Source organism: Coturnix japonica, chromosome 3, assembly GCF_054131305.1.
Source record: "Coturnix japonica strain WE chromosome 3, WE-NBRP24, whole genome shotgun sequence".
Lineage (NCBI taxonomy): Eukaryota > Metazoa > Chordata > Aves > Galliformes > Phasianidae > Coturnix > Coturnix japonica.
In genome coordinates, this window is record NC_140665.1 from 28,727,207 (window position 1) to 28,754,118 (window position 26,912).

At 39.9% G+C, this 26,912-nt stretch overlaps 1 protein-coding gene across 13 annotated transcripts in view; it reads right to left on the minus strand.

Annotated features, from left to right (window-relative positions):
• DAAM2 (dishevelled associated activator of morphogenesis 2) overlaps window positions 1–26,912 on the minus strand; it is a 186,393-nt gene that overhangs the window by 101,195 nt on the left and 58,286 nt on the right. For all 13 annotated transcript variants that reach the window (XM_015857503.3, XM_085543159.1, XM_085543155.1 and 10 more), the window contains one exon: window positions 3,225–3,427. In XM_015857503.3, the coding sequence (XP_015712989.2) occupies window positions 3,225–3,401 (177 nt within the window). In that variant the 5' untranslated portion in view covers window positions 3,402–3,427. The remainder of the gene's footprint in view (window positions 1–3,224; window positions 3,428–26,912) is intronic.

Here is a 26,912-nt window from a genome sequence, read left to right on the forward strand (position 1 = left end):
TAGGATCCACTTGGTGGCTTAAAAGAGATATAGATGGCAGAATCTTTACTTATGCTGCTCACTACCCTAACCAACAAGAAGAGTCCAGGACTCATAATACTGAACAAAAGGAATCTACTGTGGCCAGAACACTGATTTGAGGAAGGACTTGGAGAAACTGTTTCGTGGGGAAAAAAAAAAAAAAAGGGGGGGGGAGGGGAGGGGGAGGGGGGATTTTTAAAAAAAAATCACTTTACAGTAATTCTTTCAGATTATTCTGCAGTTCCTGTTCATTCAATAAATCTGTGCAAGGAAAAACACATGTGCTTAGCACAGCCATTTTTGCCAGCAGGCACAAAACCAGCTTGGCACTTGCTGAATAGACCACCAACTGCAGCAGCACTTTACTACATAGTAGTGTACATATTGCCAGCTATGAAGAGAGACTGAGGGAAAAAGGAGAAGCAAGGCTGCCTGGAACACCCTTGACAGTTTTACAATTTATGAGATATGCATAGGACCACTCCACACAACCCTCCTACTGTGTAAAGCTTCTCTTCCTGACCCATTCATTGAAGCAGTGATTCTCAGGCCATCTGTTTTTCCCTTTTTGTTGGAAGCTGAAAATGGCCCTTTGATGGGCAAAGCTTGGAGTCACAAGCAGTTGTTTTCTTTATTTCTTGTGCATCTAAACTTGTGTAGCTAAACAAATGTCTCAGATCTATGCTAGAACTATTTTTCTGGTAAAGCAGCATTGAGAACAGACATTTTAGCTGAGATCAGCATCATCTTGTCACTTGACAACCACTGTCTTGGTCAGAGTCCAATTAAGCAGCTGTCACCACTCAGTACCCAGCAAACAGAGCAGCATATATAGGCGTGCATAGCTCAGCCTGGTTTCTACACAAACAAGTTTACCAGTTCTAGAGGAGTTTGTGACCCCATCACAAATAAAGGTTCTCAAAATATTCTCAATTCCTCAGTCTTCTCCTTTTGCAAAATGGACAATTCCAACTTTATTTTTATAATGCTAATTTAAAGATCACATGAGCAAGAAAAGACCCACAAAACATCAGTTTTTCTCCAAAAGGCAAGTGCAAGCATAATGAGTATTTACTAGACTGGAAAATTCATCACAAGAAAGGTTTATCCAGAACAGCTAGGTTTAGCTCTTCTTGTCATTAACTCCTATATAGGACAACGTCCCAGATTTTAACTGCAACAAGGGGAAAATAGGGCTTTTAAAAATTCATTCAAACAGACCAATATGTTTCATTATACCCTTCGTAGACCAGATGGCAAGATGAGAATATATCCTCTGGGCCTGCTTCAGGGAGCTAACACAAATGCTTTTCTCACTGCAGATCTCAGATGATGTTGGTGTCATCATTTCACTTGGGGATTTGGGTCAAAAGGCTTTACACTTAAATCTGGTTTTTATATAGTACAAATGCACCAGACTAGACCCTGACAGATAAGCAGTGGGGAGGCTGGTACGCAGCACAGAGCCCTCTCGGGCACTTCCAGGTCGCTGACTTACACTGGCCCATTTACAGACTCAATCTTTCTAATCCAATTAAAATCTCATCTGAGCTGTCAATACAAATGTAGCCTGTTTTATTTCAGTGTCTCATAGAACGTGCATTAATCTGGGCTTGTAGGCAAACCATCCCTGCTGGGCAAATTCTGCATTCTGCCAAACCAATTTCTTTTTTAGGTTCTACCACTCCTAAAGCCTTTACTAATCTAACGTTACCTGCCCACACAGGAGCTCCTATGTGCACATATCATCATCCTATCTGAGGGCTTTACAAAATGTGGTATATATGATCATTCTTCTGAAAAGTAGCACTTTTCTCTCTCAGCTCACTTCTCACATAACGATGAACAGCAAACTATCATTAAGTACAGGAATTAAGGATTTGATCCATTTTTATTTCAAGGGCTTCATTTGTTTGAAATATATATGCCAGTTACAGGCTGTCAGCACATCTAATAAGTTATAGCATAGACTAATAACTCACAAACTTCTAGGGCCAAAAGTTTTTTGCAGATCATCATGTAGACTTGTCATTAAGTGTTTCACCTAAAACATTCTAAATCTTACTGTTTAATAGACTTCCTTAGGACAGCTATTTTGCCACAAGGACATTAAAAAGAGATGCTCACCAAGCATAAAGCAAAAACCTGAAAGCACCCTAAATATTGCCACAAACTCTCAAACTCCTCACAGAGCTTGATACCTTTCTCAGTAAGCAAAAGCCCAGCAGCAAAATCAAACAAGTCTCTTGGTAGGACCCAAAAGTGAACAGGTTTATGTTATACGAAGCCAAGTTCAGAAGCAAATTATTTCTGTTGCTAACATCTTCAAGAAAGTTGGATTTAATGTTTCAGTGGATCTTGATACTGGATAGAGATTAACTTTCATGCAATAATTAAAGCTTTTTATGTGAAAACCAATTCTTAAGCAGCATCCAGAAATAAGCAAACAGCAGAGCAGATTACACTCTGACTCCTGAAAGAGATCTGTCTCCAAGCAGAATACTCCACAGTCAACCAGCTGCACCTTCTAAAAGGAATTCAAATAGTCTCACATCAAATAAAAACTTAAATATAGACTGAGATTTTGTGAACCACGTCCATAAGAGGAAATTCCCTATCTCTGAGTTAGAAGCAAGTATACTCTTCTTTCTACTGCATGCCTTATTCCTCCTGAAACTGCTGCAAGTTCTGCTGTCTCCTTCCCACACACCTGTCACAGAACACTGCAAATGAAAAACAATTCCACGGGTTCTAGGGAAAACAGAAAGAATTAACAGAAAATAAATCAATACCAATTTAAAATGTACACAGAGAGTAACTTTGGCCAAGGAAATCCTTAAGGTGCAAATTATTAGTGGCAGAGTATTCGGCAAAGAGCCACTCACTACAGCTGCAGCTTACATTCTTTCCTAGGATGTGCTTTTGACCACTGTTTGAATAGGATCCCATGTTAGGTAGTCAGACCATGGTTCTGAAAATATACCTGTCCATATTTTACTCACTATGGTTAACCATAGGTTCACCTCCAATTGCATACCCAAACTCTACATAGCCATTTTCATTGATACAGAACTGTGAAGACATGCTAAGACAAGCAAAAACCTTTTAATCTCAATAAACCTCCCATTCTTATTATTTTACTCCTTTCAACAGTGAAGTTCATCCACCCTCTAAAACATATCAGAGTGCAAGCAGGAACTTACCACAAGTTCAGAGAACCTGGCATTGAGCTCATCTGTTGGTGGTATTGGGACAGTAAACTCAAGGAATTGGAGAGGGTTGTTGTCCTTGAGGTTGATTTCAGGGAGGTCACTACCCCCAAAGCAGCAAAGAAATCCCAGCGCATGACGATTCCTCTTCCTGGGGGCCATGATCATCATGTACGATGCTATCTTCTGATCATGTTCTGCAGGAAGAAGAAAAGTAGGGGGAAAAAAACATAAGCGAGACTCCACTGGATATGTACAGCTTTCTACAGTTACAATGGACATCATCATATGTAACAGCAGAAATAGAACAGAAGGATTTGATATACAAAGAGGAAAATAAGCATTCAAGCAAGACAAGGTGGCCAAGCATTAACACTGTTCAGTGACAACATAGGATCAACTTCTCCTAAAGTTTCTGAAAAGGTTTTACAAACTCATTGTGTGACTTTCTAGCAGTTAGATTTATTAGTAATGATTAGCAGCCAATGCTGAATGCCAGTTTTGGCCTATTGCTCACTATTACAGCAGAGGAACCGAACTATAAACTGGAGTATTTACCCAGAAGAAACAGAAGAATCCTCCAAAGATATATCATTTGATGAAGAAAAACAAAACAAACAACAAACAAACAAACAAACAAAAAGCCAACTGCAACAATAACACAAAAGCAATAAAAAAAATTGCTTTTTTTCACCACTCTGGAGGCAGACAGCCAAACATTCACTTATCCCTTTATGGCCAGGACTATTGCAGTAGGACCATCCAGTTTATCACGTTTTCAAGCAGCTTGGGCTGCTTTATGTATCCAGTGGAGAGAAACTGTACAGTGCTAATGCATGCTTTCAGATTTACATTTGATCTGCCAGATCCAATCTTGACAGGACCCAGGCTTGAAGGGCTTTGGTATCAGGAGAGCAAAGGGAAGCAAAAGGAGGCTTGAAGGAGGAGTTGGAAAGTGACTGATTTCACCACACAACACCGTTTGTGAGCAGCCCATCCAAACAGGAAGCCTCCTGCCAGTAGTTTGAAAGGAGGGATCTGTGCAGCCCGTAGAGAGCTGCATATTTTGCCCTTTTAAGGGACTTGTTGTTTGACAGCTCAGGGGCTTATTTGTGTTATATTTTTTAAGGACTTCACTTTTGCACTTAATCTGCAGAATAAACTATATCCTTAGAGAGTAAATAATTAAAGGCTTTTGCAAAGTCCAGCTCCCTGGGCACTAAAGCAGGGAAATGAGGAAGGTGGCAGGTGAACTGAACCACAGGATGCTGGATGCTATAGCAGCAGCAACACAGCTGCGCTTTGTCATCAGAGCAGCTGCTGCCCTAACCTGCCCCACAACACTTTGGCCTGTTTGATTGCCAGAACAAGGCTGCTTTGAGCTCTCACAGAGACTAAGTGGCTGTGCTAGGAAAAGCACCTTTAGGTCAGCAATTGCATAGTAGGACTTTATGCATACTGCATTCATCCAGAAGTTCTCCAAGAAAAACGTAATGAAATCTGAGCATGCTTGCTTAGGAGAAAAACAAACAAACAAGCAAACAAAAAATAATCTCAAACCACTCAAACCTTCATCCCTGTGGCCCAATGGACTTGGCAGGACACACATGCCCTACTCTGTGCTGAAACTAACTCCCTTTGTGCTTTTTTTTATGCACTCTCATAGAGCTGAAATCTGCATTAGATGGTATCAAGCACTGTTCTCCAGCCTGCACTTTCCTTTGCTCTCCATGCCAGCTTTGAAATGGGTAGTATGTCTTACCAGGACTCTACAGGGCAGCATCATTCATACCAGCTTTAAAAGCACATCCATTACATTACTGGATTCTCACAAAGAGATGCCAAATGCCAGATGACTGTGAAACCTGGTCTTTGACACTGATAGACTGAGAAAAAGCAAAGTGTCCCCAGTTCTAGCACAATATTGTATGCAACATCCATTTCCACTCAGAGGAACAGATTTGAGAGTCTGAGTTCTTAAAGGATTTCACAAAAGAAACTCTGAAGCATTCCACTGTACTCCAACACTAGCATCTTCCAGGTCCATTTCTAAAAAGCATGCAGGAAATTCATGCTGACACAGAGGGGTAGCATGTCCCATCTGTACCAATACAACACTACAATTCTATATAGGTTATGGAATTTAGAAGAATTTGAAATACAAAAAATTGAGAACAGCAAGGAAGAAATCTAGCATAGCTCCTTTAGAATTGAATCATTTAAGAAATGAATGCGTGAATATATATTCCTAGGTGGGAGGACTGTCCTCCTCAAGCCAATCAGAAAATGATGAAAAATATTTGCTTAAAATAACTGGTTATGCTATTTAACATTAAGAAATAATTATGTTATTTACTATTCTTCCTATTTAAGAACTGACTGCATCTTCTTGATTTTTATTTGTGGGTGTAGTTTTGTAGAAAATTAACATTTTCTGATGGCCTCCAAACAACTTTTTCCTCTTTCTTTCATCTTTTCTTTTTCAAGAATCAAATCTGGGAAAGGAAAACTTGCATCCAAAAGAAAAAATAAAATGAAAAAGAAGATGAAAAAGAAGGGAAAAGCAAAAGAAACAAACATCTTCCATTTCTCATAGCAGTAAATGATAACCAAGCTATCACAGAAATTATTTTTTAAACTCTGAAAACTAACAGTATTTTTTGTATTTTTCTTTTCCTACAGAAAGATCTATTAGCATTCAACTTTTTATAAATAAGGCAATTGTAAAGATGACATAAACACGTGTAATTATATATTTCTAAACACCTCCTGTGAGAATCAGTGGGAAATCTCTCTTTGGAAGGAATCCCACTATTAAACACAACAACTCTCTCCCAGAGCTCTTCTCAGTTGCACTGTCTTACCCTTTTACACAACACAAAGAACTTGCTGTCATTTCAACAGCCCATCCTTGCCTCACAGTGAGTCCCCTCCTGCTTCCCAGCCTTATTTGTGGTTCGACTCAGGTCAGGAGTCACAGTCTGGAGCTTTGCCCAAGGTCTAATTATAACAACGTCCTCTTCCTCTGACAGGGTGTGCATCTTCATTTCTAAACCACTTGGCCCAGTGACCAAACATAATTAAGCTAATGCAATTTTTTCAAGTCTTATCTGAGGGGTTAGCCACATGGGATGGGATCTCTGCTGACTGCACGCAAGGATCCTCTTTCAATTGCACATTCTGAATTGTTTTTTCAGTCTTATTCCTTTCTTTGTTTTCTCTCAAAAATTACATTTTCCATGCAAAAATATCCTGAAAAGGCAATGTTCAAAAAGGAATGACTGCTCTGCCAGTATTCCTCCTGTGCAGGAGAGCTGGTTATCATAGCCTTTAGCTTGCTTTCTTCTCCATTCTTTTCCACAGAGAAGGGCACAACTAAAACTAAAGTAGGAAAGAAAACCAAAAACATTTGCATCCACCATTTTTGGGAAAACAGAAGAAAGAAGACTCTGTGTGTTAACTAAACACACACACATCTGCAAACCCAGTTTGCAACACAAGGAAGCATTAACAGAAACCACTGATGAGTCTCTTCCAGATCAACAGATAAAAAATGTCAGTAATTGCAGGCCAAGCTCTCATCTAGGTGGGAAGCACTAAGCACTGGACTGCATATATGCCACAGAATCACTGTACCCACTGTTTTCTTCTAACAGATGAAATGAGAAAGGAAAAATAATTAAAAAAAAAAAACAACTAATTACTTCTGTTTCCCCAGTAGATCTGTATCTCTCTCCACACAAGGGAGAAATGTATAAATTGGATGCAGTGTCACATAGAAAATAAATGTGAGGTAATTGGTAGTAACTGACACTGCTTCATTACGGGCAGGCCATGCCTGACAAACTTGGTGGCCTTTTACAATGGAGTTACACTGTCAGCGGATAAATGAAGAGTAAATACTGTCATCTACCCGGACTTACAAAGTGTTTGACACTCCCACATAATGTCCTGGTTGCCAAAAATGGATTTGATGGATGGACCACTTGCTGGATAAGGAACTGGCTGGATGCTTGAGCTCAGACAGTTGCAGTCAACAGCTCAGTGTCCACATGGAGACTGATGACAAGGGGTGTTCTGTAAGGATCAGTGCTGGAACCAGTATTATTTATCATTTTTGTAGGTGACATGGACAGAGGGATTGAGTGAACCCTCTGCAAGTTTGCAGACAACACCAAGCTAAGTAGTGCAGTTGACATGCTAGAGGGAAGGTATGCCATCCAGAGAGACCTGGACAGGTTTGAGAGGTGGGCAAATGCCAACCTCATTAAGTTCAACAAGGCCAAGTGCAAGGTCCTGGCACCTGTGTCAGGGCAATCCCAAGCACAAATACAGGTCAGGCAGAGAATAGTTTGATAGCAGCCCTGAGAAGAAGGATTTGTAGGCATTGATTGATGAAAAACTCAAGATGAGAAAGCAATGCACGCCTGCAGCCCAGAAGGCCAACTATATCCTGGGTTGCATCAAGAGAAGCGTAACCAGCAGGTCGAGGGAGGCAATTCTGCCTCTCTATTCTGCTCCTGTGAAATGCAACTTGGATTACTGCATCCAGTTCTTGACTCCCCAGTGCAAGGACATGGAACTGTTAGAGCAGGTCCAGAGGAGAGCCACAAAGATAATAAGAGGGCTGGAGTGACTTTTCTACAAGGACAGGCTAAAAGAGTTGGGGCTCTTCAGCCTGGAGAAGACTCTGAGGGGACCTTACAGCGTCTTTCCAGTAGGAGGCCTACTGGAATGCCAGGGAGAAACTGTTTATAAGGGCATGAAGCAACAGACAAGGGGAAACAGCTTTAAACTGAAAGAGCATAGATTTAGACTAGACATAAGGAAGAAATTCTTTACTGTGAAAGTGATGAGACTGCTGGAACAGTTTGCCCAGCAAAGTTGGGGATGCCCCCTCCCTGGAGGCATTCAAAGCCAGGCTGGGCTTGGAGCAATGTGGTCTTGTGGTAAGTGTCCCTGCCTATAGCAGGGGCTTGGAACTAGATGACCTTAAAGGTGCCTTCCAACCCAAATCATTCCATGATTTTGTGCAGAAGAAAGAAACCTGAATCTGAACTTGGAACAGAAATCAATACCAACACTCCCAATCCAAATTAAATCTCTACATTACTCAACTATTTAATAAACCATCAGAACTTTGTGGTATTATAATAGCTACCCTCATCTTCTCTTACTGGATGGTGAAACCAAGAAAATAAGCATCATGCTCAAAATCAGCAAAATGAACACACTGGGCAAAGCTAAACAGTAAGACTACTATAGTCAGTTCCCTGGACAGCACTGCTTCTCCAGTACACTGATGGCAAGACTAATGAGCTTCATGGCATGTTTCAGTTACCATGGGAATTGCCCATGCAAATTGTCATGCCTGTCACATGCAATGTGACAGATGTCATGTGTAATATAGGGGCAACTGCAGAGCTGAGGGGCAGTGGAGGGAAGTGTGTGCAAGCAACCCATTTGGTCTATCTGCAACTTGTTTTTCCCAATGCAGCATGGAGCTTCCTGGCTTCTAGGACACCAAACAGCAACAAAATCATTAACTACTTAAAATCCACTAAGTTAAAGCCATTCTTTCAGGAAGGAGAATAGCCCTTCCAGTATGCACTACTCACATACTGCATCGAACAGGAATAAAATAGATTAATCACAGGGAATGAAAACCTAGAAAGGAAGAGACACTTTGTGTAGCAATGGCCATGAGCACAATCCGTTTGAGGCTTAGCCTCTGCTCAAGGTTTCCTTCAGAGGGGAGAACACAGCTTGCCACTCACTGTTTTGAAGCCAGTTCATAGATTTTCCCCTAAGAAAACACATTAAAACAAGGGTACAGATGTCAAGGTGAAATAAGAACTTTGCAAGCCAGCCCAGGCATCCCACTCCACTCAAATTCACCTATTTGCTAGGCTGCTTCATGGCACAAGCTCCCGGGCTGTTACTTTCCATTTTTCTGACACAATATCCCATCAAAATTAAGGTAGATGAGAATTTCAAAATATCCCATTACACATGGATGAAAAAGTAAGTACTATTTGAAGGCTGTCACACGTAACTATGTCTATAAACATACCTAGTATAATGTGTCTTTCTAAAATCTGTTTATTTTTTAGTTCCTAAAGGTGCTCAGGATATGTTATATGACTAACAATCACTAATATTAGTCTGCTTATGCCCACAAAAATCCAATGGTGCCCTACTTTTCACCTCTATCTGACTAACACACACATACAAATAAAAGCTACAAAGAACTCTCTTTCACATCGGAAAGATTAGTTTGAGTCTCCCTGTGTTCTTCTGGGAACGGAGCAGGATATAACAAAACAAAAAAAAAAAGTCCCCAAACAAATGCCAACAGGTTCCTTCCAAACCATTTTATCTACCTTCACAAGAAAGACAGTTTTAAAAGAATACAGTCAAATCAAGATTCAAAACCCAAAGCAATGATAAAATGAAGTAGTTAATAAATACCATCAATTCAGCTATATATCATTTTTTAATCTTTACACATTCTTTCCATCATTTAATCAAGTACAGACAGTAATTCTCTACACCTGATTGAGGTGACTGAAAAATCCATTCCTTCTTTTCCCCATTGAGAAGGTGTTTTCACAACTTTATTAGCTTATTTTATGTTTGACACCACATGACATTTTCTAGGGTCAACCAACCTATACCCTTAGATATCATGACTAAACCTAAAACTTTGCATCAAACTTAGATGCAAGTAAATCCACACATCTGTAGCATGGAGTCTGATGCGACTCCACTGCACTCTAAGCTGCAGACCAAACAATTAAAATTAACAACTTAAGTATTTATGCAGCATGCACATATTCTTCTTCATCTCAGTGTCTTAGTGTACAAGATATTTGGCTACGAGGAGAGGCAGTGATTCCTGACTGAACAGTAACTTTAGAGGCAAAAATACATTTTATTTAGTGCTTATTATACCACAGGTTCCCATCCTAATTTATCAATTCCATACTTAGGGAAGCACCTCATTCTTCCTGTGTGAAACTTTCTGCTATTTGTAGGTGGTGGATCCAATGGGACTGCATAACCTTGTATACAAGCAATCTTTCTGGTTTGAATGCATCATTCTAGAGCCAGTCTTTCTTTCCTTGTCTCTTTTATTAACTTTTAGCAGTGCAGTATTACAGTTTCAGAAGCATCTGCAAATATCTCCATTTCCTTCTCTCTTATAAGAAAATCTGAGCTACTAATAAGACCAATTTTCCTGACTGTCAGCTTTGTTGGCTTTTTTCCATTTTTCCCACCATTTCAACTGGAATACCCTTACTTTCTTTCATGACAACTTTCAGACTCAGAATGACTTCTTGTACCTATTTTGTTCACCTCAAGCAGCAAAAATCCTCTCTCAGTTATTGTACAGTGCCAAGCAGAATTATAGTACTACATAATGTGCAGGTGCTAAAAAATTTGTTTTCAGAACCTCCACAGAATAAGTTTTAGTATTAAGGCCATAAATTTCAAGACAAAGCTACAACCTGAAACACTTTACTCAGCTTCTCTCACTCTCCTTTGGTGCTGGGTACTACAGTGATGCAATTTCAAGAAGAGGCAAGGGAGCAATGCCTTAGAAAATGGAATGCAAGATAAGGAATATTTGAAATAACAAATTCATAGTGATGCTTGCCTGTGATGACAACAGGCAAACAGACATATTCACTGAGGTTAGATCCAGCACTGCTCCTTCAGTTCCAAGGCAGAAGACTAATCTCCTCTACAGTAAGACGAACTTATATGACTTTTTCAGATCTTATAAAATCAAATGCCTTTAATGTTATCAGTCTGAAACTGTTCCTAATCAGAAACGGCTTCCAGTTCTACCCATAAGACCAGATCTCAGAGAACTTGACCTCAAGGTCAAGTTTTTGATTACCTCAAGGACAGACTGATCTGGAGAATAAACTGTCCCACTCATTCCTCCATTCCAAAAGATCAGAAATACAACTAGGGTTGATTAGCATAAAAATTTGACTTAAGAACTAGAGATCTCTGCAGTATTTCAATTGGGAAGATTTGGATTTAAGTCACAAGATTATCAATTCAGAATTTCCCTGCAGCATTATGTTCCACCACCTTCAGAAGAAAGAACACACAAAATCCCATTAGTTAGAGTGTCCCTGTCTTGTTTCAGTCATTGTAATTTTTCCATTCTGTCATTGCCCAATTATTTCCAGACATGATGTAACTATTTTGCCAGGGGATTTGGGAGTCAAAATGTTGCTGTTGTTGTCATCATTATCCTGGGTGCCTGAATTTTCCAGACAAAATAAGCAGCTGAGGATATTAGAGTGCCTCTGTTGAGAGAGAAATAATTTGTAAGAACTGCCAGTGTGCTCCAAGAAAAACAAACAAATGGTAAAGGTCCAATTACATCTTCCCAAACTCCAGCTCATTTCCATGTAAAATGTTGTTTTCTTTTAAGACAATTAGCAGAAGAATGTTTCAGCCCTGGTCCGATGTCATCACAGAGTACAAAAATTGATTTCCATTTTGATTCCACACTGCGTTCAGGGCCAATACAGGACATCAAAGCTTGACTTGACTGGAAATATGCCTTGATTATAACCACTGACAGGCAGCCACAGACACAGGTGTACAAGTGCATTCTTCGCTACTGAGAGGCAAATACTTGCACTGGTGAATTTTCCCTCAAGTTTTCTTGCTAAAAAGAGCAACAAGGTATAACTGGGGAGAAATCCTACATAGATAACACATGGACTTTTACGTGTTTTCCCTAGGTGGTGCAGAATCTCTTTAGAACCGCTGTTTAGCAATGCCACTTGCAAAACACAGCTTCCAGATATGTTGCTTTCCTACTCAGTACACCAGTCAAACACCAGAGTGCATTTCTGTTTGTCACTGCAAACATATAGTTAATGACGGTGGTACTCAGCTCAGTTCCCTGTACTGAAATGCAATGGATTGTGATGGCAGTTGAAAAGTTCCTTTAGTTGACTCATTAAAAGACAGTCAGTAGATGTATCACAAAGGAAGCGGGTTTAAAGATTTTAATGTTCTCTCCATTTTAGAGATGCTTTCTCTCAGTCAAGGCACAGATGGGAACAAAAAGTGTCACTGATTTTATATACCTGTTTTTAAAGCTACTCAGATTCCAGGGCTGTCAATTTGGCACCAACAATAAATTCACTCTTGAAAATGAAATTAAGACAAGGTCATATACAGTATTTTATTTCAGCATTTTTATTTTTATTCAACATTCTGACAAGGGATAATCTGGGTTCAATGCCCTGAAACCTCAACATTACGCAAGTAGTTTTGGACTTTAATCCAGCAGCTTGGTGAAATTGTTGAACTTTTAACCTAATGTGTCTTCATGAAGAATGGATATTTGGAAAGAACTCTGCTCAAGGATTTGGAGATGTTTTCTGTGTGTATTTTTAAGTGGTATCCAGATAAAATATATTTTCTGGCTGCTGTAATATTTATAAAAAGAGAGTGTACACTAACAATGAAAGCTGGTTCCAGGGCTGTGACCTGCTGCTTTAGATTTCAGGGCTGGTGTTTTACGATGTCAGGGTGAAAAAGTTCGTATCAACATTTAAATCAAATTCCACAGAGCTAGAGCTCTGAATTACATAGGTAGTGATTTTGAGGGCCTGAAAGAAAACTGCTACCTAAAGCCAGCCACCTTACTTGTATAATCAATGGGTGGTTTTGGCCAATAGCAAGTTACAAAGAGTGCAGCAAAAGGAGAGGTGGAGGTGAGTGGGTGGAACTACACTAAAATACTCACATGTGCTCATCTTCTCTAAGATCCTAAGACCATGTAGTCTGGAGCATATGGTACATGAGAGACTGCACATCATGCCAGTCACTATCAACTCCATCCTTTCCCTATTCATGATTAGAAAGAGTTTAAGTACTAAAGTAGAATTAGGGAGGACTTCCAAGAACTCCATTCTTCCTCATGGGGAAATCATTTCCTTTATGACTACAGAGAAGCTCCATACAGCAGATGTTTGGGCATTCATCTCTGGACCTCTAAGTATCTATAGCAAGACAACAGACTGCCTAAAGACAAGGCAGTATCTTCCAATTTCTGTGCCAAAACTAGTTGCATCTCACTGACAAACATTCAATTACAGTTTGCAAACAGGAGAGAATTCTACCCCCTATTAGCAAAGGAACATCTTCATCCCCTTAGGTCAGCAAACAGTGCTATATCAAACAATACATGACTTTGCAGAACACATTCCAATATCACTACTTCTTATCTCTAGTTCTGTACAGCACTACAATGATAAATTGTACAGAATTTTATCCAAATCATTACCTAATGCATTTTGTTTTGTCTGATTCTTTGGAGACATATTCGAAACTTACTTAAACCAGTCATTTTTCTTGCATTTTACATCTTAAATTTATGGACAATATATATACAAAGATAGTCAAAAGTCTAATATTGCCTCTTACCACTTATTCAGATTTTGGCTCTGGCTTCCCTTGCTATGCATGGACATGTGTAATATGCAAAAATATCTTCTACCACAAGAGCAAATTAAATTGCTGTTTCTCCAATTTTTACTTGCTGTACTATATAAATAGCAACCAGTAACAAAACCTTTCCAATAACACGGAGTGGTATCAGCATTTGATTCTACTTCCCTGCCTCAGTCTCACAAAGAAACACTCTGAACAAGGAAGGACTCTTAATCACATAGCGCTTTGCACCTACCTCACAGCATAATCAACATAATTGCGAGATGTCAGGAAAAAAAAAGGAAGGCCAACTACATATTTAGACTGGATGGCAGATCCAAGCAGAAATACCTTCTATGCAACTGAATAATCTGAATGCAGGCTGCCTATCTGTCACTAAATTTTAACTGCTGAATGTTGGACCAGTAAATTTTTTACGACAAGAACAGTAATACTACTGAATCCTTATGTTTTATGCTTTTTATAAAAAATCTATAGTCATGCATATTACAAGCAAAGGGTCCAGTGCCCTATAATGGTGCTTGTCAATGCTTAAAACAAAAGAAATTGTACCAAGAAGCAACCTAACCTCCAAATCTACAAAAAGAAGTTAAACTAGCAGATGTATAATGCAAACACTGAGCCCATACTATTGAAACACTCTTCAGGGTGACCTCTTCCCTAGTGCTTGATCTGTCCATACCCTGTCATCAGTCAAATGGAGCCTGTAAGAAGCATGGCTGCTGCCCAGGGAATGTTCTTAGTACTGGGTTTACACTGTTATCAGCTATTAATCACAAAAAGCTCCACTGGGATAACCCTAGAATTAAACAAGTCAAATTAAGCAATGCAAGCCTAGAGAGAGAAGTCACTAGGGGTAGTAGTTCTTAGGAACATCCTTTTTTTTTTTTTTTTTTTCCAAGAAAAAAATGTTCTTTAGACAGTAGAGAGAGTCCACGAGGTCTTGGAATATCCTGTTCATGCTGAGATTTCAAACACACACAAAAAATTTCTACATTTTTAAGAGGTCATGCATGATAAGGAAACAAATCATCTCTAGTGGGGCCTACTAATAGCAGCACTAACTCTTCTTAATCTCCAAAGCACATTTCGTACCCGTATCAATATGTCAAGATACATTTCTAGCTTTTAATGGAATGTTACTACAGTAAGAGTTTCTCTACTCCATTTGAATTGAATTAGTATAACTACATGGGCAGCAGATCTCAACCATCAAATACCTGCACGATGTCCACTAGGTCACATGCATTCAGAAAGATTCTCATAATGGAAGTGCCCTCCAGTGAGGTGATTTGCAGAGCAGTTCAGAAATCTCTGTTCAAAGGAGGTGGAATATAACATTGCCCAAGTGAAAGAAAAAAAAAAGAAAAAAAAAAAAAAGAAAAAAAAAATAAAAAAAAATAAAAAAAAATTAAGCTCTAGTACTGGGACTGGGTCCAGTTTTCCAAGCATTTTGTCACTTTCATTTAATAAAGAGAAATCAACGTTGACAAAATCTTGGAAATGAGAGCTCTTTGCAGCCTTCAGCTGACTACTCTGAACCAAAGAAAGCATTTCTGAAAGCTGGAAGGAGTACCTCTAAGGACGAAAGTTTGAGAATGAGTTACTAAACAGCAAAGAGAATCCACTTATCACAGGAAATGATGCAAAGGACATGCCAGTTTTTTTCTTGTTAGAAGGCTCCCTTACTCTGTGAGAGTATGGCAGCTATTTGTGTGCTGTGGAAGTACCTTGTTGTAAAGATAACTTTAGTGAGTTAACCAGACAAGTGAGCAACACAGTGAAGCAGAAACCTAAATCTAAACTTGAGGCAGTACCTCACACTGAAGCAAGAGAGTGTTCATATGTCCGGTTAGTGTTGCACAGACCTCTTGCCAGGCTGAACGTATTCAAAAAGAGATTTAGTTTCCAACCTAATCCTGACTCCATGAAAGTCTGACCACAAACTCAAAAAAGCAACACATACCATATGTCAGTATTAGTTTTATGCTTCAGCTACCCTTCCACCCTCCCCCTTAAACCATCTTTTCCCAACAATACCTCTCATGCTGCTTATAAAAGCTCAGATAAGTTACCTCAAATCAGAAACATAGGGCAGTATCATCATTGCTTCTGACACCATTTAGCAGAAGATGCTCCCACACTGCACAGAAAGTCAGAGCATTCCTTTCCCCGTGGACTTTGAGGGACCTTCTCTGTCTTTAGCAGCTACTATCTGGACGTGCACAGCCAGAGCGCAGCGTGCATGCAGAATATCATGGGCTACACTACAACAAATCTAAACCCTCATCATCCTATACTCCTATCCCCACCATCAGCAACGACCTAGGTCCAGTTTGCTGACTGTTCTCCCCACTCCAAGAGGTTTTCAGCACTCACACTGGAGAGAATACTAACAAGACATAAGGGGAAAAACTGACTTGAGAAGCAGACATTTTCCCCATTGACCGAAGAGCTTGAGTTGGGATATACCAAAGTGTTACGCATTCATCTTAGCTGGTTTTAAACAAATATTTTGTGTTCTGTTCTTACACCTGTTTGCAGTTTACTCTCACCTGTCCACCACTTGTCAGACAACCCTATGGAAGTAAGCTAATGCCAGCACAGAGGAACTGAGGAGCTGCTTAACAGCCACATAAGCTATTCAGTATCAACCACTGCATGCATTCACAGCTTAAGACACTGTCTGACAGTTAATCCATAATAAGAGTCTCCTGTTCTAGTTCTTTAAACTTCCACAAGTTACTTTTGAATAAGCACATTAGAAAATAATATTAAAAGATAACAGATTTGGGGGGTAGAACATATTTTAAGTTCAATAAAAATTGCCTCGGTCCAAATTTTAGACTTTAGATTTTCAAACTCTGCTCTCACTGTAGCAAATACTCTACAGCACTTCAAGTTCTCTGTCCTGTCTATGGAAAGTTAAAGGATTTACAACCCATTCAAAAGCATCTGTTAAAGGAATCCCTTTACCCCTGTTTTGTTAGACACTGAGAGCATGGGATTTTTGCAGCATCTTTTTTCTGTCTTCCTATGACCATGGAACTAATTAAGAAAGAACATTTAAAGACAGAGGACCTAAAACAAAGCTTTCCTCTGGTCCCGATAAGTATAATTCCCTGTCCTCATTCCCACCCTTAGACCAACCCAAAAGCCCATGATGTTTTGATAAACACACCAAAAGTAGCTGGAGATGTAAGTATGAAAAACATGTACAGCGAGTTTATTCTGTGCCACATTATTTTATGGCTCTTCTCCAGCATTTTTGATGCACAGTCTCACTAAGGTCATAGTGTTAAAACTTTCCTTAAACAAGTCCCACTAAAATGTTCAGTCCTCTTCTTCACCATCTGTACCATCTGCTTCACAACAGGGAAGGAAAAAAGGAGAGGAGAGGAAAAAGTATCAGAGCAGAGAGATAAGAACTCCTGTACGTTTTGCCAGAAATCAGTCTCACTTTAAGCTTACTGACCACAAATATTCAAAGACAGAATGTCAATTTGTCAGAAAAAGACTCCTCATGTCTGTAGGTGAGTCTTCCCAGATTGTTACTTTTCAAAGCCTTATTACAAGACTGTCATTAACATTAAAAATGATTTTCCAGAGGACTCCATACCAAGAGAAGCAACCTTAAAGAAAATTCAACCGCTTTCGGTTCTAGTACCATCCACAGCATAGATAACATCCCTGCATTAACACAGACAGAGATAATGACAAATACAATGGAGTTATACATCAGATGGTTCTAGTAAGAGATAAGATGGGACTGTTATTAAGGCACTGGTTTGCTCCAATACATTCCCTAGGCAGGCTGGCCTGCAGTCTCATTATTCACTGCTTGGGAATAAGTTTTTCTTCCTGTGTATGATCCAAACTGAACACTTGGGTTTGGATTTTAATTCTCCAGAAGTTAAGGGCTTTGCAGAATTGTTCCCTTTGCACCCCTCAGCTTTCTGTACCAAAGTCAGGGCACATTTGACCACTGATTTCTGTGGGAAAAGGATGGGATTTTAGCCACAGCAGGACTTCTAGCCACTACCATCTAATATTTTGTCCTGAAGCTTTTGAAGGCAAATGCTTACAATGTAGCTGACTTTGGTTTTTATACATAAAACCCAGAAAATCTAAACCCAGAGGTCAAGCCCTATTCCTTGAGGCCTGGGAGCAAGCTTTCTGGCACAATTTTTCCTGAGCCTGTTGTGTGGAAGATAAGGAATGTGAATGATTTCCTGCTAAGCAGCATGTAGCTCACCAAGCATGTGACAGTTTATGTACTAGAGGCAGTCTCTACAGAAAGATGACCAGAGAGATCACAATGCTGAACATGACAGCTTTCCAGTAGCAAGAAGCTCACCTTCATGCCCTCACATTCTCCAACCCTTTCTAGGTTCAACATTTATTATCTTATCTGTGGCTTTTCCAAAGCATGTTTGAACACGCAATTCCTTCACCCAAACACGTCTCAAGGGAAGGGTATTACCTCCTACACCAATGCACCACTGATGCAGGTAAAGCCGTTCCCCAAGGGAATCAAACAGTCTTCCATTTGCCTAAACATCACGTGCCAAGTGAACACATATTTGGTCCTGACTTGCCACCCTCCTGTACTACATGTTATCTTCCATCCAGATATTCTTCAGATAATGCCTCTGGGTGATGCCTTCATAAGTTTCAAAATCAGAAGTGCCTCCCTTACAGACAGTTTGATTTTTATCTTTGAAGATTAAAAAAAGAAAAACAAAAAGGGAAAGAAAAAGAAAGCACCCCTTACATTTCATTTTATTCTGAATGTAGACCCCCAAGGACTCAAAGCTGGGTGTTCTCTCTCTTCAGGTAATCCCTTAGTATGCCACTGCTAGCTCTTTTCTGGATATTTGCCTGCTAAACAATATCCTGGAGAAATTATGCATAAGATGACTTCCAGAAAAATTAACCAACATCTTTTAGGGCCAGGCTCATCACATGGAGAAGATGAGTTTAGGCAACCATGGCCAGGCTGTTGTAGCCTCGTGGAAATATTCCCTGAAGAGTAAGAGGGATTTGGCACAACACAATTCTAAATGTTTACCTGAAACTATGACTGCAAAGATGCAAAAGCCAGCCCGGCCTCTCCAAGTTATACAAGGCCCTTAAGGGCATTCATTCAGAATGAGGATTAATTGAAGAGAACATCTCAGCCAGATGATTCTTTTTCTGTTCAACTGTATGCTATAAAAAGGAACTTTTTGCTGTTTGTAGGAAATGCAGGAAATCCTCTCTCTAAATGCAGTGATCTTATCAGACTGCTCTTCAGCCTATCCTTCAACCTTGTCACTTACAAGAGCAGGATTATATATGTGATGTGTAAACATCACTCATTGTACTTGAAAAGACACGCCTGAATTCCAATCATTAGAATTAATTTTAAGAAGAGTTTAGCTTTTGCCATCAACTTCCACCAAACCGTCCAGCTTCCATTTCCAAAAGAAAGAAGAGGGATGGTTAAATGGAAAAAGAACAGCAGCATTAAAAAAAAAAACAAAAACCAAAAAAAAAAAAAAGGAAGAAGGAAACAGTTACAAACAAACACATGTTTCCAGTGTGATTTATCCCAAATTTTGAAATATCCAGTTTTCATAAGAATGCGGACACACTTGGGAAACTCGATGTTTTCTTCAAAATTTGCCAATTCTGAGACCTTTTCATGAGAAAATCTCAATGGAAAAATGTATGAGACACACTGCGCTCTTTTGAAAGTCTAACCACTGGTGTCAGTAAATGAGATGAATACACACCATGATCTAGTTTGTCTTCTCAAAACAGTCACTCAAAGAGCCAAGTGATTATTCTCTCCAACTTACATGGTCATTTCAAAACACATAGGCTATTACCATCTGTGATCCTTCAGCAACAGTCATTTAGCTTCTGGTTTGGTCAAAACTACAGAGTTCTGCTTTACTTCTGAGCTACCTGATCCACCCTGAACAAGCAGTATAGATCTGCTGAGCTTTTTGCCTTGTGCTTCAAAGTACATGAGAAAATTAACAGAAGATCTGCATCTGACCTGTTGTACAGGCATCCAAATCAAGGATTGCAGCCTCATGCAGTGATAAATATATAAAAGCAATGCAGGAGGATACTTTCACATGTTAGCTGGTAACATGTAAATACAGACTAGTTTCAATCCCCTGACCTTGGTTCTTGATTTGATTATCCTAGATCGAAGTATACTATCAACAAATATTTTCCATAGAATATGAATATACGTAGAATCTCTCTATATGTATAGCTAATTATAAATGGTGATCAGCAGATCACCTTTTTAAGCACCTCTTTAAACAATTAAAGGATAAGCTTTGCAGTCTCATCCTTCAATAGAGAGGATTAATCAATGTTATATACTATAACCTTCCATTTAACACTTCTGCAGCAGTCTCTCTGTCACATGTACAGCAGTCATTTGAAAAAGGCTAACTCTCGAATCAGAAAAGTTATTCAAGGTTAAAACAGAAGTAGTTATGTATCATGGCTTCCTGACAATACACAATGATATCTCAATGCAGGTATGAAGAGAATAATGGTCTGCTCAAGATTCTACAACAAGCAAGCAGCAGATACCAGAGTAATACCAATCAATTCTGATTTTAAAACCTCATCCTATTTCACAGTGCCATCTTCTTGCATGACACAAAGCAGAAGCTGTTCTAAAAAACAACAAAAAAATCCCACATTCTGGAATCTCTCCCAAATTAGAGCACAGTTGCATCAGCACGCAAAAAATCTTGGGATCTGCATAATAGTATCCTTCCTGATTATTTTGAGGCATAGAAAGCATACCAAGCAAATGAAAGACTTAGTCCTATAGCTGGCCCACTCACAGATTCTTGTTCTTGTGCAACTTCAGAGGTGCTTGGAAAGAACATTTTCAGCAGTAAAGGTTTTACTATCAGTTTGATTTCAAGGACTAAGTCACCAACAGATTCTTTTAGTTCCAATTTTAAGTCTGTCCCACAAATTCCAGCTTGCTAATGTAAACACCATAAAGGAAAACAACTTTAAAAACAAAATATTTGAAAGTCAGTTTCCCTTCTTTACTAGCTGCCAAGAGCAGAGTTCAGGGCTCTGTGCTTCTTGAGTTGATGAAATCATTAACACCTACAGCAGCATAAGGAATGTAACTCTGCCCTCAGGACTTCTTCAGTAATAAGAAGCTGGTGTCAGTTGCACCTTTAGAAACAGTTGCAAGTAATAAATTTCCAGTTTAAGATCCAGATAGAAACCTAGCATAAACTGTATAGGAAAGTCACAATTCAGAGCACTTGGTTCAAAAGGCATCCATGAACACTGGCAATTTTGTCAGCAAGATGCTCTCAAAAGCAATCAGAAGATGCCTACGCTGAAGTAAAGCCTTGCTGCACAGTAATATTAATAGGCATGCACACAAGTTACTACAAAAAATTGTGCACAGCATTCAAAGCAGAGAAAATGCAATTCATTTTCTCTTCATCCAGCAGAATTGACAGTCTTTTCCTTGCTACAGACGCCAGACCAAGACTTAGAGAGATTTTGTGTGGCAACATCGGGCAGCAGTCAGCCAGTCTGGAAGCTACAGCCAGTGTGAATTACAGGGTCTGTATGCATTTAGCAATCTCCATAAAGGCCCCCCTTTATATTCATTACAACACAGTTCTGTCTTTGCTACTACAAGGGGGGCTACAGAGGAGGATTAGCAGCTACTGCTGCTTGGAGGTAAGGTCTTCTGACAGGATAAAAGTGTAGTGCAACTCTCTTTCCATAAATACCTCGAGTGCTTGACACTTTGCTGTTAGCTTTATCATGACTCATCTGTCTCTTCCCCAAACAGACATCATCTTAAACAAGCTGGTCATAACTCTTTCCATCTCAGAGAAGCAGGGGAGAGGGAGTTGTAAATGTAAATTCAATACTATCCTCATGCCATTAATTTGTTTAGGGTTGCCCAAGAGAACTACAGTTGGCTTTCTAGTGCATCAAATTGCTTTAGACCGTCATTCTTATGACTGCTACTCCCACTCCCCATCCTCTAGGCTTCAGGTCTGGAGCAGAAGATGCTACATGTTCCCCTCTGATACTTCCATATTTCTTAACTGAATTCACTCCAGTAATTTAACTCACAAGTAAAGAGAAATGCCGCAGTAATAAGCTGACATTTATTCTGCATACATTTCAAGCTCAAGGCAAGCTCACTCTCTGCAGCTTCCATCTTGCTAGGATGGGATGCTCAGGGCATCTTAACATGCTGAATGTCCTACAAGTTGTTGTGTGTACTGAAGCCAGCACAATGTTTTGTTCCTCTCTGTAAGTCTACGTAAGATACCCTTCTGGAACACACCTGCTCTGAAACGTGCTCTCACGCCAATCCTGCTGTAAAATTTGCTTATATCCTATCAATAACCCAGGAATCCAGGATTCTCAGTCATTTCCTGTCCCTGGGATTAGCATCCAGCGATGTCCTGTTTACATTTCAGGGTTGTGGTGGAAATAAACACCATAATGTCAGGACATTCCATCAGCAGGATTCCAGTGTAACCATGCTGGGTTCCAAGCAGGATGCTGAACCATTTATGGTCTTATTCTTTATCTTCTTGTCTCCTTCTTATAATTCCATTACCTAACTGAAATACCCTTCCACTGGCTTCATGCAAGTATTTAACATACGGAAAGGATCATTACAAATGTGAAGTTACTAAATCAAAGGAATCAAAAAGGAAGCACATAAACAGAAGCAAGTAAAATGCAGTGTATCACAGGGAGGATATTATTTCTTTTACTAAACAGTAGTTCAAAGCAACATCGTAATCCCTTTCCCCGCCCACATCAGGCAGATGCTGAAACTGAGACATGGACAAAGCAAAGCCATTTTCCAATTGGTTGTAAGAACTAAATTTCACTGTCAGCTATGGTAGAAGACTACAGTTAGGTTAAAGCTTACTAAATTTCAATTATTCCTCAATACATTTCACCTATTTAGTTAAACAGCAACACCTGAATAATCAGAAGAGATATCACAAATCCATCTGCTATTAAATCTCTGCCAAGAAAGCAGGTTATACAATTACCAGACTGAGTCTGTCAGCAAATAGGTTGTCCTGTAGTATGATAAAAAACTCTTTATTTCTTAGCCCAGCAATGATATGTTCTCCATTCCAATCAGAATATTAATTATAAAAATTGTGAGTAGATATCACTCAGGATGCACAAACTGGATGGCTACCAAGGAGAGACTGAATGCTCTGAAAATTATGCTTTTTATGATGCAACAGATGTCTCAGAATCAGAGAAGGCAAGGGGAAAGATACACTGAACTTGTACACTATTTGTACCAGTGCTAAAACTTTATGCCGTACAACACTTTGTTGTGTGATAGTCCATCTAGACTTCTAGTGTTGCCACGTTAAGCATGGCAACATGCCTAGGTCTACTGACCTACAATACAGAGATTGATCTTGGGAGAAATATAACTGGAAGCTAGAACATTGTGATGTTGCAATAAATGCTTGCACTTGGCATTGAGCTGGCATGGAAATAGCTCCATAGCACTTCCACGAGGTTCCAAGTGACTTGGAAATCCATAAGACCTTTATAAGACCTTCCAGCTGCAACTCAGGCTAGAGCTGGCTGTTGTAATTTTGTACAATGCTGTAACCTTACACATATTTACCTTACTAAGAGGCACTCTGTTTCAAGAGAGCGTTAATGGCCATTTAGAAACTCCAGGAATTACAATGAAAGCTTCACTCCTAACTAAGGTAAGGGTGCAAGACCTGTGTACCAGTTTGCCAATTGTCTGCTTTCCCAATTCTCCATGTCTGTGTCACCATTCCCAAAGCAGATTAGTCTGGCCAAAAGGCAACATATGATAAAGGCAGCTTTGAGAATCTGTCTCAGGTGCCAAAATGTCACAGAGACCATTTTCTGTTTGGTGACATATGTTCCAGAAGAACTGCATAGAAGATTACTCCCTACTGCATTTAGACCATGAGGTAAGACTCACCTCTTTGTCCAAAACTTAGCATGATGTGTAGACTCAGAACCCCCTGGCACTTTTCCATGAACTGTATTTTTCTTTCTGCATGTCCCTGAGGTTTACAAGCACATTGTTGGAGGAAGCAGTAGGGAGTACTGGTGCTTTTGCTCCCCCTATTTGGAAAGCCGTTGATTTAAACCATGTGCACACAGCAAAGTCTCAACAAGGACATTATAAATGCATGTAATGATGTGATGGCTGCTGGCAATCAATGGGGGAAAAAAAAAAAAAAAAAAAAAAAAGGAGGGGGAAGGGGAAGTTTACTGGGTCTTGGTCCAGCTCCTAATGGACAAGCTCCCACATCACCAAACTGAGCACTGCAGCTGCCCCTACTAACATCAGTCAGCTGTCTCCCCAGCATCTGAGAAGCGGACAGACAGAAGCTGCCTGAGCTGCTCTTTCCCAGTGTGCTTCCACAGAACTCCAGAGGGCACTGGCATGCCAGGGCATGGGAAATTCGATTAATATTGCTCATGTTTTGCCTGCTACTTTAGCATCTTTAACAAATACTACACTAACTTTAAAAATAATCAGTGGGCTTATGTTAAAAATAAAGTGCAAGCTGGCTTCCATGAGAAAGCAACTGAGCCAATGCCATTTATAGTAATTCGATGTGTCACTGAATAGCATCATTTTTTATAAATACACTGAAAGCCGGACATGAAATAACTGGTTAACAGCTCCCTAATCACAAGGGCTTCCTCTGCTACACATTTTTCCTATTTATCCAATGGCTTCTGTTTTATATCTAGTTTGCTAATGGAAAGAGAGGAAGGGGGAGGGGGAAAATTGGCCTGAACTGATCCAGCAGATGCACAGAGCCGGGGCCTCAAACACTGGCTTCTTTTCTGCAGCCACCAAAGGGCGGTGGGGGGAGAGACATTTCAGCAAAATTCTTTCTCTCCAGCAACTACCGCAGAAACACATTTCCCTCTGTTTGGAGCCACTCAAAATAATTGCAGCTCAAATGCCAGAAGAATATTTTTTGCTCCCAGTATTCAGGAGGAGAAAGAGATGGGAAAATACTGAGGGAAGTTCCTAGTATGGTGGTCTCAAAACAGCAGTGGTGAGCTTTAAGGAAAAAAAAAAGCGTGCTCTCATAAGGAAAGGAAAACAAAACTAGCCCCCAAAAATTTGTCCTTTAATGATCCCAAAGTATTTTATAGCTACACATAGAAGACATTATTTCATGGGATAGACCATCTTCCAGACCATGCAGACCATTCCAATTTTCAGAATAATTCTCTAATCTCCACCTTCTTATAACTGCTAGGATTACCTACACAAGCACGACTGCCTGTAGCACAGGGAGCTGTCATCATTTCTGCATGCACTAAGATGAATAAACAGAACTTACTAAAGCATATTAACTCCTGATGTTGCACTACTTAGAAGGTAGGCTACCAAAACCCAATGGAGAAGATGAGAAAAGGAGTCTTGCTGAAGCTCCTCAGCATAGGGCTGTAACCACCGTCCATCCTGCTTCAACAGCTGCATGTCATGCAGCCCCACTGCACTGCTTCAGCTTCTCCCTGGTTCCCAGCTAGCAGCTGAGCCATGGGGCTGCAAAGGAGCACATGCACATCTACAGCTGATGCCCTATCTTGTGTCATATTGATGGAAGGCAGTGAATGGGAGGTTTCACGCTGTCCTGTGACCATGCACCAGGACACTTATGAAGGGCTTCAGCATCTCCTCAAGGCTGCACCTACCTTGTCTGCTTTAATTTTAAGCTGCTCAATAACTACTCCATGATTTTACTCTGCAGAGTGGTGGAGGATGGGAGCACAGCACATGTAAGCAGAACATGAGTAATAGCATTATTCAAATTCAAGCCAGCAGCAGAAGCAGGAAGTAAACTCTGCCTTGTGTTCTTTCATCCATTCTGCCCTTAGCTATGTTTCACTGTCACCCTGCTTTCAGCACTGCAGTATTAGTCTCAGAAAGGGGCATGCAGATCTCCTATGCTAACCACATAAGTATCTTCACACGAAAACTGTGCCTATGTTACTGAGTCCACCATCCATATCAACATTGCTTTCTGTGCTGACATATTCACTTCCTGATAGAAAACACTGTATGTCTGAAAGGGAAGAGACCAGTAACAAATATGAGGGTTACCAGCACTTAAACATTTTTATTTCTATATTCATTACACAGTGAGCATGTTTTAACATCAAACCTGAACCTCCAACTGCTTTAGTACTTTAGTTCAGTACTGCTTAAAGTACCTCCATACCTGGGTCAAAGGGATTTGTCTTTATGAATAGCATGAGTAGATGTGGTGAAAATTTAGGTATGTGTAGGAAAATATGGACTGAAGATAACCTCAGAATTTAACAAAATTAAACTTAAAAAACAAACAAACAGCCAGGTATATTCATCTGATAAGATTTGCCCCAGTTTATGAAGCGGGCAATTTGTGGTCAGTTTTTTTATTTCCTTCCTAAGGAATACCAACACTGTATAAGACAACCAAAATAGCCACATACTGATTGACCACAGTACAGAGCCTTTGCCATCAGTGGGGCAGGCAAAGAGAGAACAAAAAGAAAGCAAGAAGAAATTCTTTAATGGAACTATGGACGTGTGCAAGCCAGGGATACCATGAGATCTGTTCCATCTCTCTTCTTGAGTCTCTCTCCTTTTGTAACTTGCACTCAAGGCACAGTGTTCACAGAAAACAGTAGGTTTCTTTCATAAACAATGCAGTACTTCAAAAGGCAGTTCCTCACTTCTTACCAAATAGTAAGGAGAAAACTCCGCTCAAAGAAGTTAGTATAGCTGGTCCAAACACACATACCTCCCATAAAATCAGGAAAGATGATGGCCCAGCAGCAAATGCCTTGATGTGCTGAGTGGGATTACAAACCAGGGCCTGCTCTTTGTATGGAAAAGCAGCAAGCAGACTGCCAAGACCCCTCTCTAAATACATTTCAAAGTGGGTTATTGTGAGGAGCGTGAGCGCTATGATCTCAGCTGCCAACAAGTACTTCTGTGGAAAGCAGTTTGGAAGCAGGAACTCATTCTCCTAACAGTCCAGGCTTTGACCCATATTCATGCTGTGCAGTTAATCTACGTGGAATTAGTGCTGGTGAAAGGGGCCATATGGATAGCCCTTGAGAAAGAAATCTTATTTA